This window comes from Chanodichthys erythropterus, chromosome 13 (assembly GCF_024489055.1).
Source record: "Chanodichthys erythropterus isolate Z2021 chromosome 13, ASM2448905v1, whole genome shotgun sequence".
NCBI lineage: Eukaryota > Metazoa > Chordata > Actinopteri > Cypriniformes > Xenocyprididae > Chanodichthys > Chanodichthys erythropterus.
In genome coordinates this window covers 30,950,378-30,966,642 of record NC_090233.1, presented here as the reverse complement: position 1 = coordinate 30,966,642, position 16,265 = coordinate 30,950,378, and the positions used below count along the sequence as shown (strand labels likewise).

General features: G+C 36.0%; 1 protein-coding gene across 1 annotated transcript in view; it reads right to left on the bottom strand.

Annotated features, from left to right (window-relative positions):
• The window catches only part of cacna1ba (calcium channel, voltage-dependent, N type, alpha 1B subunit, a), a 128,120-nt gene that overhangs the window by 74,752 nt on the left and 37,103 nt on the right, over nucleotides 1-16,265 (bottom strand). Inside the window, exons 4-6 of the mRNA XM_067407918.1 lie at nucleotides 15,741-15,832; nucleotides 15,415-15,567; nucleotides 15,093-15,283 (exon numbers count right to left, since the gene is read on the bottom strand). Of these exons, the coding sequence (XP_067264019.1) occupies nucleotides 15,093-15,283; nucleotides 15,415-15,567; nucleotides 15,741-15,832 (436 nt within the window). The remainder of the gene's footprint in view (nucleotides 1-15,092; nucleotides 15,284-15,414; nucleotides 15,568-15,740; nucleotides 15,833-16,265) is intronic.

Here is a 16,265-nt window from a genome sequence, read left to right as displayed (position 1 = left end):
GGTAAAAGAGGATGTGGTGCTGGTCCTTCAGGAGTCACTCTCAATCTGTCTGTCTATAAGGCCTATAAAAACCCAGTCTTCATGTATTTCACAACACTTCAGCTTGTGATTCTTATTGAGAGCGGGTCATTTTTTAGGATTCTTTAGCTAACCTAAGTCTCTGAGATCCTGACACCTTTCACTTCTGGAGACTCCAGGTAGGTTGCAGTTCTGGAAAATGGTGGCGCTGGAGACTAAAGGGTTCCTGATGGTTTCACACTTAATTCTTCACCTTAATTCTTAACTCTTTTGCAGTTAACATGTGTCTTTTCTTTTCCACCTGTTTTTGTATGACCCCGCTGACCCAATGAGCATTTTGCTGTCCCTTGGTCATGTTTTAACTTTGCAATATCTAGTATTGCATTAGTATTGTGTCCTTCTCGTGAGTATTTAATCATTTTTGACTTTTCAGTCTGAGTTAAATCTCTTTTTTGGCTCATTTTGCCTGTAAAAGAAAACCTGCCTAATAATTCTGCACACCTGAATATAAGGCTTTTTTCATTTCCAGCCTTCATGAACAATTATATATAACTTATAAATGATTAAAAATAATATTAATAGTAGTTATTAAGATTGATGTGGATTGGAATTGGTAAAATGTGCTTGGAAAAAAAATATGATCAGAAAATCAACTTGCCTAATAATTCTGCACACAGTGTATATCCGTTATGTTTGTCGCAACAAGATGTTATCCCGTTCACATCTGTCAAGTGTCATTCTAACTCATCAGACAGTTCTGGTTCGGAGGTATTAAATTCAATGAAGAAAATACGTGGATACTTTTTTGGATTTCTAGGCATTGTATTTCATGTTGTTAATCTTGATTTCTCACAACTTATGTGCTTTTTGGGCAGGATGGAGTTTCCCTATTTTATACCCCCAGAACACTTGGAATATACGGCACATGTCGCATGGATCATTCTGTGATACTTTTTTAATAAGCTTGATGCTGGTCACTATTCACTGCCATTATATGGACAAACGCAAGTGGGACATTTTTTTTTTTTTAATTCTCCTGTTGTGGTCCATAAAAGAAATGAGGGAATATGGCATTAGAACAACACCAGGACCACCAAGTAAATGATGACAATTTTCATTTAAGGGTGAACTATCCCTTTAAAATGATGAACAATGCACAAATCTTAAAGGGATAGTTCTTTCATCATTTACTCAACCTTGATTTTGTTCATGACTCCAAAAAATATATATTTTGAAGAATGTTGGTAACCAAACAGTTCTGATTACCAAAAAAAAATTTACCTTTTTATTGTTTATTATAAATTATATTTGTGTATTTTCTTTTTGGGTAAACTATCCCATTAACGGTCCAATATGGATGCCCTATAGAACAACAGAAGAAAAAAAAAAGAAGAAAAAAAATTATCACATCTTTTTTTCTTTTATCTAATCACCTTAGATACAACATATTTTAAGTTTCTGTTGATTCAACCAATCTCTTTCTTTGTATTAACTCAAATTTTTAATTTTAATAAACTCAAAATGACAACTGGGTTACTTTCTTTTTTAAGTTAAACCAAAAATATTTCTTTACATTGAGAAGAGTATTAACAGCAGTACTCCATAAAAATATATAAGTCAAAAATTTTTAAATATAAAAAATATTTTTTAATTAGAAAGCACTAAAAAAATAAGCACACTGTATATGCGCAGATGAACGCCCATGGGATTTTTCCCCCTTTTTAGAAAGACTTTAGAACAAGATTTTAAAACAAACTTTCTGTTTGTTTACAATTTTAAAAATATATTGTTTTAAAATATTTTATACAAATATTCCATGTAGTTTCTCAGTTAACATTTTAGAAGGAATATAAATTTCATGTCAGCAACTCACAAGATGTGTTTCATAACAAGATGTGTAAACTGGATAATAACAGTGTGATAAATGTGGTAATGGAGTTCTCAGCAATGCACTGGGGCATGAATAAATAAAGCTGCATTACTATTTATTGTTTTTCTGCTTGCATTTATGCCGTTGTTGTTGTGTTTGTTGACATCTTCAACTATTTGTCATGTGGTAAGATCACAATACTGTTCTTTCACCGTTCACTGTATGAATAATGAAACACATCAGCAAAACAGCTAGAATCTAATACTGTGACTCCTCTATCCTTACACACTTATCCAGATATAAGTAAATAAAACAAAAATCAACGAAAATGGCCTGAAATAAATTCAGAGACAGCATATGAACATAGAGACTGTAACTCCCACTAAAGAGAATAAGAGGTTTGATTCATTTCCTATGATTACACTGTCATTAGTGAGACACAGCACAGTCTAATGGGACATATCAATGGAGCAAAATGTTTCTCTTAGCTGAGAACAACTCTGCCTGTGTTTTATTATCAATATTTAAGTTGCATTGTTGTTTCTATTAATGTCTATTCCTTACCATTTACATTGATTACTGAGACTAGATTGGAATGACTAGGTGACTGACAAGATTTTAAAAAGGGTGTGGCCACATTTAGTGTTATTTTGCAAATTTTCACGAGGGGAATCCAGGCATTCCGATAGGAATCCATGCAGGAATTTCTTTTAAAATTCTTGAAACCATGGTGCAGTGGTTAACATATGTTCATAATGTCTTGAATCGAGTCCAACCTGGGTAATTTTTCAATTCCATGACTCCCATTGTCATTCAATATTTTTGTGTTGTTATTCACTTTGTTATCCAGTAAAAAAACAAATACAGAAATAAGTAAATGTAGCTTATATAATGTTTAACAAAAACCTTTGAAAAGCTTTTGGAAATGCTTCAAATGTCACCTTTTGGCATTTCAGTGAGTATGCTAAAAAGAGATATCTTGCTGCCTTTCAGAAGGGTTGTCTGAAACACTAGAAAAATGTAAGAACGTGAGCTTAAGACATCAAAAGCTAACATGAAAATAAGACACTTAATTATGCTGCCTCCTAAGATACAAACATTTGGATAAGTAAAAAAAAAAAAAATCAAGCAAACAAAACAACAAAAATATCATAAACAAATTTACAATACCGTTCAAAGTATGGGGTTGGTATAATTTATGTTTTTAATGAAGGTCTCTTATGCATAACAATGCTGCATTTATTTGATCTAAAAATACAGTAAAGACAACAATTTTGTCAAATATTATTATAATTTTAAATATTTTCCTATAGTAATACAATTTAATATACAATTTATGATGTTAAAGCTGAATTTTCAGTTACTTTAGTCTTTAGTGTCCCATGATCCTTCAGAAATTATTCTAATATGCTGCTCAAGAAACTATTATTCTAAATTCTGCTGCTCAAGAAAAATTTATTGTAATTATCAGTGTTGAAAACAGCTGTGCCGCTTTATTTTTTTTTGTGGATCCATGCTACATTTTTTCAGTATTCTTTGATGAATAGAAAATTCAAACCGCATTTATTTGAAATAGAAATTTTCTGTAATATTATAAATGTCTTTACTGTCACTTTTGAAAAATATACTTCTAAAAGTATAAATTTCTTTAAAAGAAAATCTTACTGACCTCAAACTTTTGAACGGTAGTTTATAAATCAATCAACACTAAAAAGAATCAATAAGTTCAATAGTTCAGTGTGTGTAAATATGGATCATTTTACCCAATAACTGAGCATACTATGCTTTTTATATGCTTCTTAGAGTAATCACATCAAGATGCTGAAAACTCCATTAAAATCAACTGAAAATCAATTCTCCAGCATGGAGTGCTCTTGGTGTGGTGCACTTACTTTCAGCCTACAGTTTGTATGCAGATTGTTTTAAATCATCATTTATTAAGTTTAGTGTTTAGGATGCTCCTTTAGAAGAAGCTGATTATGTTGGCAGTAAGAAGTAAGGCAGATTACCAGGTTTTGGAACAGAGCTGCTTATATGTCTACAGAGAGTTGGAGAGCACAGAGGATGAGGAAAAATGGATACCAGCTTGTGATTTTCCACTGATGTAAAGTTCTAGTGTCTGGGATAATCAGATTATCTCTATGGGAGCCAAGGTCTGGATGGTAAGATCTGGGAACATTCATCTGTCATTAGACCTCTCAACAAGGACCCCAGAGGACCAAAAGACCAGTTTGCAAAAGGACACTTGAGGAGAAAAAACAGAGAAACAGTGTGCTATTGCACAAGAGTGCATTCATCCAGCGGTCATTCTGCTCATAACTGCAGCAGACTATAAAACAATCTACACTCTGTCTGATGTCAACTACAAACTACCAAAAAAAACATTTATTTTCCAAACTTGTGACTTACTAAATCATGTCATCTACAAAGGACATCCGCAGCACTAACAAAAAAAAAAAACGAATTTCACTTCCAACTTCATACATACTAGGAGACTAAGCGCAGTACGAATGAAAGGGTTTATTTCATAGGTGGCTGGTCTTCCAGTAAAACAGACAGGACTTGGCACACTACTGTGGATCCAAACACAATCCATCTTTGCTCCCTGCGGGGCTATTTTTAAACATTTAACAGCAGATTGATCAATAAGGCTATCATACTAACAATGCTAAATGCCAGGGAACATGGTCACCATATACCACACAGATCACCCTGTCAGCTGAGTGACTGCACAGCGTCACACGGCCACCTAGATGCTACTGTTTAAAGTGCTACAGAGATACTCATTCAACACAGTCTGACATAAATAATAAAATGTCACACAAACAGTCAAAGTCTTGGGTAAAACCAGAAAAATATTACTGTGCTTAGATTCAAACCTGGGCCACAAAAAAAAAAGAAAAAAAAAAAAAGGAGACAATGGCGTGGCTGCCCACGTTCACTCTGCTTATCCTTGACGACCAGGTAAACTATAACATGGAGACTAAGGCCCCGTTTACACTAGAGCGTTTTTGTTTTAAAACAACATTTTCAAATGAAAACGATCCTCATCTACACTGGCGTTTCCAGAGTTTCATCAACAATCTCTGTCTACACTACACGGCCGAAAACATATCACAAGCACTGGATATGCGCGTACAAGTGTAAACAGTTGCCTCTTGTGCATGTAGGCAGCTGCAGTATTAACAAAATGCAGAGTTTGACTGAACAACAGCTGCTAAAAATTACAAGAAAGCCAAAAGGTGCTTCCCAATTCGCGTACTTATGTACGTTTTTAAGTACAAATAGTGCAGTAGTGCGTTCACACTGAAAATTCCAAAAAGAAAAAGTACACTTTAAATACCCGGATGATGCACTAAATTAACGGAAAAAACGAAGTGTGGAATGTTGGACACTTCATGCACTCAACTGTCGCAGCTTTAATTACGTAGTGGGGGGGAATGGAGGATCGGACTCCGTTGTTAAATGACAAAATAACCTTATACAATTCACGCACTACATGGATGAGTGCATAGTGCACAAGTACATAGTGTATAAGTGCATAGTGTACAGTGCGTCATTTGGGACGCAACTATAGTCTCCATGTTATTATTTACACGGTCGTCAAGGATACGCAGAGCGATCGTGGGCAGAAGTCTCTGTTTTGGTCCATTTATACTGAACAGCAACCCCGGCATTTTCAAACTAAAATGGGGTCTGCAGCGTTTTCGAAAGTCTTGAGGTTCAAAAACGCTGGTGTAGTGTAAACGACAGATGTAAGCGTAGCAAAAGTTATGCGTTTTAAAACGAAAATGCACTAGTGTAAATGGGGCCTAAACTGCAATCTTTGCTGGCTTTGTTGTAATTTTTAGCAGCTGTTGTGCAGTTAAAATTTGCGGGGGGTTTTTAATACTGCAGCTGCCTGTATGCGCAAGAGGCAACTGTTTACACTTGTACGCGCATACCCAGTGTGCATGAACGGTCATGTCACATGCGTTTTCCTGTGGAAACGCCAGATTAGACGAGTATCGTTTTCATTTTAAAACGCCGTATTGAGTGGCAAAAAATCCTGCAGCATGGCTGGCTTTAGTAGAGGAAACTGCAAAAAGTTAGTAAAACTAATTTGATTTGCTTTTATTTGGATTATTTGCTTAAATTAAAGGCAGTTGGGCTCAATAGTGATCCTTACAGCTGACCAAAGAATGTGGTCAGGTATCCATGTTCAGACTGTCAGTTCAAATCCAATTATCTGTGTATCAGATTGGAATCTGATCTAAAATTATTGATGTCCACATTGTGTATCGCAACTGTTCAGATCCAATTTGGATGTCCATGGCATTCTTTCATTTTCCGAAATATCTGCATTGGTTTCTATGGTAATGACATTTTGGCATACACCAAAAACAACATGGAGGGGTTTGCAAAACAGATACAGAAATACAGCTGTGTTATTTACAACTTGACAATGTGTAGACGCCACACTGGACTACTGCATCTTATGAGGCAGCGTCCAAATATGTTGATCCAGGAACAGGTCTTACTTGGCAAAATCACTGTGACCAAAAAGATGGCTCCGATTACTTGTAATCTATTTGTATTTCTATTTGTAATACCCTCTATACAACAAATAAAAAAACATTTTAATTATATATTTATCCATCTATTAACCTTTTCTAAGTACCAAGAACTCACCATGATTTTAAGAAAAATATTAACAAAACAGATAAGAACAATTTGAAGAATATTTGAAATACAAAATATTCATTCATTTTAAGAATATGGAAATCAAGAAGATAAGAAGCAAAGCAAAAAAAAATTATTCAATAGAATATTTCATGAATCTTGTCCTGGTCTTGTCCTGTAGTGTATAAAATTAACATAAGTTGTTATGAAATAACCAGAGAGTTCTGAAAAATTCATTGCACATGCTCCAAAAATAACTGGATGTCTGAGTTGAATATTCCAGAGATATTATGCCATTTCTCTGGCTACTCTTGCAAATGAGCTGCAAACTGATTGGAGCCTATCAGAGCTCTATTAGAAATGAGAAAATGAGGAACCGAGGGGAAGCATATTGATCTCTGGAGAGAAGCCACTGATTTGATACATATATCCTGCTTTTCAGCCTGGACTCTGTAGTGAGGAGACCTAATTAGAGAGGAGACGACCGACATTAACACGCACAATTGCTCTTAAAGAACGAATGAGAACTTGCTGTCCCTGAAAAGACCCAGCACAGTAGAAGTATCTTTAATGAAATATCTGCTTAGCAAAATGAGGGTGTGTGATTGAGTGGATTGTCTGTTTAGGGATTTGATGGTGCAGAAATATAAATTGATGTGATTTCTGCATTAAGAGGAAAGCAAAGGTATTATCTCAAGTGCTGTGCTCATTATATTTTCTTTCATATTTTCTCTCTCTCTCTCTCTCTCTCTCTCTCTCTCTCTCTCTCTCTCTCTCTCTCTCTCTCTCTCTCTCTCTCTCTCACTCTTTCTCTCTCTCACTCTCTCTCCACTGAGGTTAAAGAGCTGTCAGGGAATTGTCTCTGATGAAGATGTGAACAGGGAGATGAGATATATGGCGAGTACATCATCAGAGCAATCCTCAGAGACTCGCCATGACCTCATCTAGCACAAGTCATCACAAAGAGAAGCTCTTCTGTACAGCCAGACAGGAATATCATGCTTTGTCTCCATTTCACAACAGCACGTATTTGTTTTTACTCTTTACTATTCTTAGACTTATCAATGAACAGTTTGCATAATATTTCATATTTTAAGCATCCTTCTTGGAAACATGGCAAGAGCTTATAGTTCAACTGTTTTGGATTGTTTAAAGGAATAGTTCAGCCAAAAATGCTAATTCTTTCATTACTCATTTTCATGTTGTTCCAAACCTTTATGACTAACTTTCTTCTGTGGAACAAAACAAAAAAGTGTGAAATATGCTTTTAAATTTCATTCTGTTCTTCAAACAATACAGCATGGCTTGAATATAACAAACACACTTTATGGACTACAACTAATCTTAACCCTTCTGACAGATAATGCAGTAGTACTAACAGAATTTCCATTTTGCTGTCTATAAACCATTTCTGACCTGACCTGTTGAGGCATGGATTCCACTAGACCCCTGAAGGTGTGCTGTGGTATCTGGCACCAAGTTGTTAGCTGCAGATCCATTAAGTCTTGTATGTTGCGAGGTGAGGTCTCCATGAATCGGACTTGTTTGTTCAGCACATCCCACAGATGCTCGACTGGATTGAGATCAATGTTCCCTCTAAGCTGCGTGCGTGCGTTTAAATAGATTATTGTGTGTGGTGGTGGTGTGGGTATCAGGGATGTATAGATAACTATAAAAGAGTTAACATTCACTTTTCTTAAAAATATTTAGCTATCAGATCAGTTTAAATGCATCAGTTTTCATATTATAATATATTAAAACAAAATGAAGCATTTAAACTGATATAATACTGTATATCAGTTTAAATCCTTTAAGATTATAATATATTTTATTATATTATAATGTAAGCCTAATAAAAAATTGATCTCACAAGGGGATTGTTTAGGGCTCCTTGCCACTAAAAATCTTGAAACCTCCTGGTATAGAAAATTCACAAGCAATAAACATGTAATTTTGATGGTTTAATACTGTCTGTTGCTAATAATTTACAAAACCATACCATAATGTGTACAAAAACACATTATGGTTGTCCCAAACCATCAGTGTAACTGCTTATATTATTATAAAGAATTTAACTTTCCTTTTTAAATGTTTTTTTTTTTTTTAAATATAATTTCTTGGTAAAGACTGGTACAGTTAACAAAGCAATGTGAAAAAATCTCAAGTAACCTAAAATGTGCTTAATTTAGTGACTGAACTGCTTGTTTTCAAAAATATGATTTAATATATCACTAAGTTAAACCAAGGGTCAAATAAAATAGAAATTGCACATTAAAAAGTTACAGTTGCATGATAAAACCTTTTTTTTGCGTGTGTGTGTTTACGTTCATTGTACAGGTCTGATATAAAGTATGTTTTTGCTCAGGTGGCCAAAATGTGCGCTCAACATAGAAAAGTTTTGCTCAGCGAGAAAAAAAATTAGAGGGAACATTGATTGAGATCTGGGAAATTTGGAGGCCAAGTCAACACCTCAAACTCGTTATGCTCCGCAAAACATTACTGAACCATTTTTGTTTTGTGGCAGGGTGCATTATCCTGCTGAAAGAGGCCACCACAGCCATCAGGGAATACTGTTTCCGTGAAAGGGTGTACATGGTTTGCAACAATGCTTAAGTAGGTGGTACGTGTCAAAGCAACATCCACATGGATGACAGGACCCAAGGTTTCCCAGCAGAGCATTGCCCAAAGCATCACACCGCCTCCGCCGGCTTTCCTTCTTCCCATAGTGCATCCTGGTGCCGTGTGTTCCCCTGGTAAGCGATGCACGCACCTGGTCATCCACGTGATGTAAAAGAAAATGTGATTCATCAGGCCAGGCCACCTTCTTCCACTGCTTTGTGGTCCAGCTCTGATGCTCACGTGCCCACTGTTGGCACTTTCGTTGGTGGACAGGGGTCAGCATGAGCACCCTGACTGGTCTGTGGCTATGCAGCCCCATACTCAACAAATGTGATGAACTGTGTATTCTGACACCTTTCTATCGGAACCAGCATTAACTTCTTGAGCAGTTTGAGCTACAGTATCTCATCTGTTGGATTGGACCAGACGGACCAGCCTTCGCACCCCAAGTGCATCAGTGAGCCTTGGCCACCCATGACCCTGTCACCGGTTCACCACTGTTCCTTCCTTGGATCACTTTTGATAGATACTGACCACTGCAGACCGGGAACACCCCACAAGAGCTGCAGTTTTGGAGATGCTCTGACCCAGTCATCTAGCCATCACAATTTGGCCCTTGTCAAACTCACTCAAATCCTTATGCTTGCCCATTTTTTCTGCTTCTAACACATAAACTTTGAGGACAAAATGTTCACTTGCTGTCTAATATATCCCACCCACTAACAGGTGAAGTGATGCAGAGATAATCAGTGTTATTCACTTCACCTGTCAGTGGTCATAATGTTATGTATACAACATATTTGAACCACTATCTATAATGACAGTCATTCATTTCTGATAGAAATGCAAAATTAATCGGTAGTTATTAATAGAATAATGAGACACAAACCTTTACATTCAGTCGCGTTTGGTCCCACTTATTTTTGATCACAGTGCATACACATACAAACTTTTAGTCCAAAAGTGCTCACATTTGTAGAAATATATGTTTAACTCAAATTTCATTAGACAGAATATAAGCTGGGCCATACGGAGGGTTTCATAATTACCGAGGTCAGAAAATGTAGTTTGCTAGGTGGGTACGGGGGCATGTTCCCCTGAGAAAATTTAGATTTCCCTGGTGTACATATGTGCATTTTTAAGACATTTTAAGGCCAACAAATTGGATAACAATAGCTTTAAAACTATGTCAACAAATACATACATGCACGGTTTTGAGGCAGCTTTAATCGCATGTTAGGTAATTTCATGACTTAACTTACAACAGAACAACAACAGTCATTGCTCGTAGTTTCTTTTGCACTTTATTTAAGCTACAATAAAGTAATTATGCAACGCGCAATGTTGCATTTGCACATGCAATTCTTGAGTGCGCGCCACGAGCACAGTATAACAGCTGACTGGACAGTCATGTTAATTTTTTACTGAAAAATTTTACCGATATAGCCTGACAAGATCTCATCTGACCGTAGTTCACTGTTGTTCAACTGAAGCTCTCTCGTTGCCGCCTGGTGTTGAGGCGAAGTCGGAATGCGCGTCTGAAAAGTGTCCCGTTTGTTGTGGTCATAAAGAGAAAATATAAACGCAGCGTTTTACTTGGCGATTTAAAAAAAAAAAAAAGATGTTTATTTTTGGTATTTTATTTGCTCTGTTGGTGGTTTGTGGAGTAGCATCACCTGGGGGGGATATTTTTTTTATGTAGGGATACATAGACCAGAAGGGGGTAATCCCCCCCATCCCCCCCTACAAATCGCACCCTGTGTGTGTGTATATATATATATATATATATATATATATATATATATATTTGTGTGTGTGTGTGTGTGTGTGTGTGTGTGTGTGTGTGTGTGTGTGTGTGTGTGTGTGTGTGTGTGTGTGTGTGTGTGTGTGTGTGTGTGTGTGTGTAATGTTAGCTGCTAATGAAGCACTCAGGTCAGTGCATTTCTGCATAATCACAGTACCACAGGAAAACACATCAGATAAAGGTGTAAAACAGAGGAAATACAAAAGATCAGTGTGAAGAAAAGCATTATCTAGATTAAAAAAAGAAAAGGTAACAGCTTAGTCATATTTGCCTCTCCCTCAAATATATTAAAAAAGCACATCCCTTACTCTACTAAACCATCAAAAGGCAACACACAGCCCCAGCAGACCAGCCTCCTCCATTAGCCTAGTGCAGTATCATGTTGCAATAGCCCTTAGCTAACCACAGGACCATTAGCCTCTATCCGTCTATCTTATCCCTGTCATTCTGAATGCTGCTTACCACTTCAAGGACCAGATGTCTGCTTTATCATTCAATTAAACCAATATATGCACTGTCCATACCATCTGAGGACAAAACTAACTGCAAACTGAATGTACAAAGTGGGTTTTGTCAAACATACTTTCTTTTTCAAAAGCACTTTTTTAGAAGTACTTTTTTTGAAAAATAGGTTGCCAATCATAAAAAATAAATACATAAACAAAAAAAATTATATGTCATTTGTTTGTCAAACTAATCAATTTAAGTATGATCCAGTCCAGTTTTTTTGTTTGTTTGATCCAGTACACACATTCAGTCTCAATCACAAAAAAATTTACAGTGTGAGAAATCTTCCTGAGGGTACTAGAATCATCACCAGATGTTAGGATTCCTCCAATAAACATGAGAATGAGTCATGTGCAACCATACAGATGTTTTTAATGACCACACATACAGGTTACTGTCAGAGTGTTTTTCCTTAATCTTCCAGAACCATCAGCAAGACAGCAAGAGGCCTTTAACAACAGGATTTCAAAGTAATGGTAGGAAACAAGACAAGGACCAGCTTCTCCTCCTTCTCAACATCTCAATCAAATACATCCAACATTAGCCTTTAGGACACTTCCTAAAGATCTTTTATTCATATTACCTTGCTGTCAAACACACTTACATTCTCTCTCTTCATGATGGATAACAGACCCCTCGCAGATTCTATATATCCTCCAGAACCACAGGGCTAAATTCAACACTAATAGCTTCATAGGACACTGTGATTAATCACGATATTTTTGGTCTTGGTGAGAGGAAGGAAAGACACTAGGTAATTAAAAAACCAGACATAGAGATTATTCATGCTGGTGTAAGGAAAGTGAACCAGAGCCCTCTATAGATCAGAAATGAAGTGAGCATAATTCACTGCTTAAATGACAGCGCCAATTCTAAATGCGCTACAAAAAGAAACATGACAATGCTCAAAGACACATCCACAGATGGAGCCATCATTTCATTAAACATTGAAATATTATATACTTACAGTAATAAAATAAATGATAAATTGTTGCAAATATGTTGATACATCTGCAAAGTATTATTGTTACGTCATTGACTGGGAGAATTTAAAAAGAAACTGCAGCTCTGAACGATTTTAATTGAGACAAAAATGAACTAACATGAAAACTTAGTGAGAAAGACAAGGTATAAAATATTCTAGGCTTTCCTAAAAACATTCAAGCTTAAGCCCTAGAAGCCCATACCTAATGATGTTTGAGTATTTTCTGCTTTGTTTTCAGAGATTAGTTCAAGAAACAAACGTTACTGGACTATACATCCTTTCTCGGATCTGCTGTGTCATTATTTGTTTCCCATCAGTCTTTTACTGTGGTATCATTGATTTCAGATTAACCCGCCACACTCGTCATACATATGTCACTCAGATGGACTCTTCCTGTCTAAGCAGACACTTCTCAGTCAAAATAAGAAGTGGACTGGATTTCATCTGGGAATCAAATGTCTGTACTATGTCTTTGTGGCACAGACCAAAGTCCCTTTTTTAAGGAAAGTCTGTTCACTTGGCGGCCATATTTGCAACACCTCCAGGCAGCTATTTCGGGCATCCAAGATTAAGTACTATCTATTGGAATGGGGGAATCCTAAAATCTCAAAAACTCCATGTCGAACTCACAATTAAAAAACATATAAAATCAGCAACAAAATCTGATGTGAACTGTCCCATAAATCAAGCTAGACCAGCAAGTGTTCACGTGCAGTCCTAAGTGTGAGTCTCGGGAACTGGAGCTTCTAACAGCAGCTGCAGTGAAGCAATGACTTTACAAATCAGAGATTGCTCTTTTATTTAGAAGGTTGGACGTATTCCGCCATTTTGCGCACCGCAGTTTCTCCCATTCATAGGTAATAGGAGTGAAACATCTTTGTATATCTATAGTCTTTATTCAGACTCAGCGGTGTATATTAGTGGCCGGAGTCTATTGATCCTGAATAACTGCAGCAGTGTAGTGCTACTTCTGAGAGCACAGGGTTCAAAGAAGGTGAGCATCACAAGACATCAGAGACTAGTGCACAGCATGGTGCTTTAAATGACATTCAGCCAATGATTCAAGAAAAGCAGTACATATACTGTGCTGAAACTTAAAGAGATTTGTGCTAAACTTAAAGCGACTAGAAGACGAGCATCTTAGTTATGATTCATGATTATTCAGTTGGTCACATAAATATAACTCAGGCTATTAACTCTAGCAATTTGGACATAGTACCTATTGCTCCTGGTTCAGTATTATTTTAAAAGAAGCCAATGAATTAAAAAGCACTATGTATTATTTGTTATTTTGACTTTTTGGTTCATGAAAAAAATATTACATTTGACGGATGAAAATTCTGTCCTCAATGTCTACAATAATTTTCTGATAATTTCCTTAGAATCATCTATAAATCTTTCTCAAATCCTCTTTATTAGAATGAGCTACCACTTTGTTACCCATCAGTTTATTACTGTGTCATCAATGTCAGATTTATCTGCCACTAAACATTTCATAAAAAAGCAGACTGGGCATTCAGATGTCACTCACATAGTCTCTACCTGTCCAAGTTGGAGACACCAAGTGGAGTAGACATTAACTGTACTTTAACAAACTGTTTTCTGTCTTTTGTTGACATATTACCTTTTGAAACAGAATGTTTTCCCTGAAGAGAACATTTTGTAAAATTTTTAAAAGTTTGGGGTTGGTAAGATTTTTTGAAAGACGTCTCTTATGTTTACCAAGGCTGCATTTATTTGAACATAGACACAGTAAAAACAGCAATATTGTGAAATAGTAACTGGTTTTAATCTTAATATATTTGTAACACTTTACAATAAGGTCTCATTTGTTAACATTTGTTAATGTATTAACTAACATGATTTAACAATGAGCAATACATTTGTTACAGTATTTATTAATCTTTATTAATGTTAATGTTCACAGTGCATTAAATAATGTTAATAAATACAACTTTTGACTTTAATAATGTATTAGTAAATCCTGAAATTAACATTAACTAAGATTAAAAAATGCTGTAGAAGTATTTTTCATTCTTGGTTCATGTTAACTAATGAAACCTTACTGTAAAGTGTTACCAATATTGTTTAAAATGTAATTCATTCCTGTGATGGCAAAGCTGAATTCAGCAGCCATTACTCCAGTCTTAAGTGTCACATGATACTTCAGAAATCATTCTCATATGCAGATTTAGAAATTATTTCTCAATATTTTTTGTGGAAACCGTGAAACATTTTTTTTCAAGATTCTTTGACGAGTATAAAGTTTAAAAGAATGGCATTTATGAATGAAATTTAAATCTATTGTTACATTATTAATGTCTTTACTAACAGTTTTTAATCAATTGCTAAATAAAAGTATTAATTTATTTTTAAAAAAAATCTTACAGACCCCAAACTTTTGAATGGTAGTGTATCTGCATTGTCAGCTTCACATAGCCTTGAAGCTAACAGACATGGGCTAAATGCCACAAAGTTCAAACTACATGTAAAAATGACCAATCATCTTTCACAGGTGAAGTCAACAAAACAGTTAAAGAAGAGGGATTTATGTCAGCAATATCAGATGTTCATAAATTGTTTGGTAATCCCGCAAAAAGTTACTGGTACGAGAATATTAGACTCACATTGTAAAGGATGTCCACCCATCCTTCCATAGTGATGCACTGGAAGACGGTGAGCACAGCGAACAGGATGTTGTCAAAGTTAGTTATGCCGAAGTTTGGACCGGTCCAGTATTCGCTACATATAGTTACGTTGATTTCACAGAGCCGGGCTGGTTCGTCAGTCCCACATGGAAAATCATCCGCCTGTTCCCCTGATAGAACAACATTACTGTCAGCCGTAAACTATCTCAGCAATCTTTACAGCAACTTAAGAGCGTATGAGTGCTTATAAATACAATAAACTAAAACCACAAGCTCCATTAGCATGCTAAAGCTCACATACCGTTATCGATTCTGAAGCAGGTGCGGTGGAACTTGCCCATGTAGAAGTCTAGACCAATGATGGCAAACATGAGAATAGCAAAGAAGAGCAGAAGGCCGATCTGAAGCAGAGGAATCATCGCTTTCATGATGGACTTCAGAACCACTTGGAGACCTTGTCACACACAGAGGAGATACTGTATGTACGGCAAGTTATAAGCAGCAAAAACTGTCAATCAATTAGACAACTAAATGCAAAGACTAGTTTATCAACAACAATTTCTCAATTAGTCTTTAAAAGGAGAAAATCAAAAGCTTGCAGTGTGTTTTATTCATAATATGACTCACTTGGAATTCCAGACACTAGTTTGAGGGGCCGCAAGACTCTCACTGCCCTGAGTGTCCGCAAGTCAAAGTCTGGTCCCACTATGGTCAGAATCCTGTTGGGGAAACACACAAATGATACAGTTTATGGGAATACACAGTCTATGCAATTGGTTTTGAAGCGTTTTGATATTAATGACCACCAAATGATCCCCTTGTGAGGAAATCCCTTTTTACAATATAAGGATGCAACATTTACATTTTTAAAGATGTACTTATACTCAGTGATATTATTGATACATTATTTTGTTTCCAAATGAAATATTTGGATTTTATATTATCCCTATGATTAACTGAAACAGAACAGGTGTTAACTAATTAAGAACCATGGAAACTAATTAGCAAATCAGGCAGGCAAAACACGAACAGAACAGAGAGAAAACAAAACCAAAACAGATTACACGTGATAACTACTTTTAAAAAATTTAGGGTTAGTACGATTTTTTTTTTTTTAAGATATTAATACTTTTATTCAACAATGATACAATA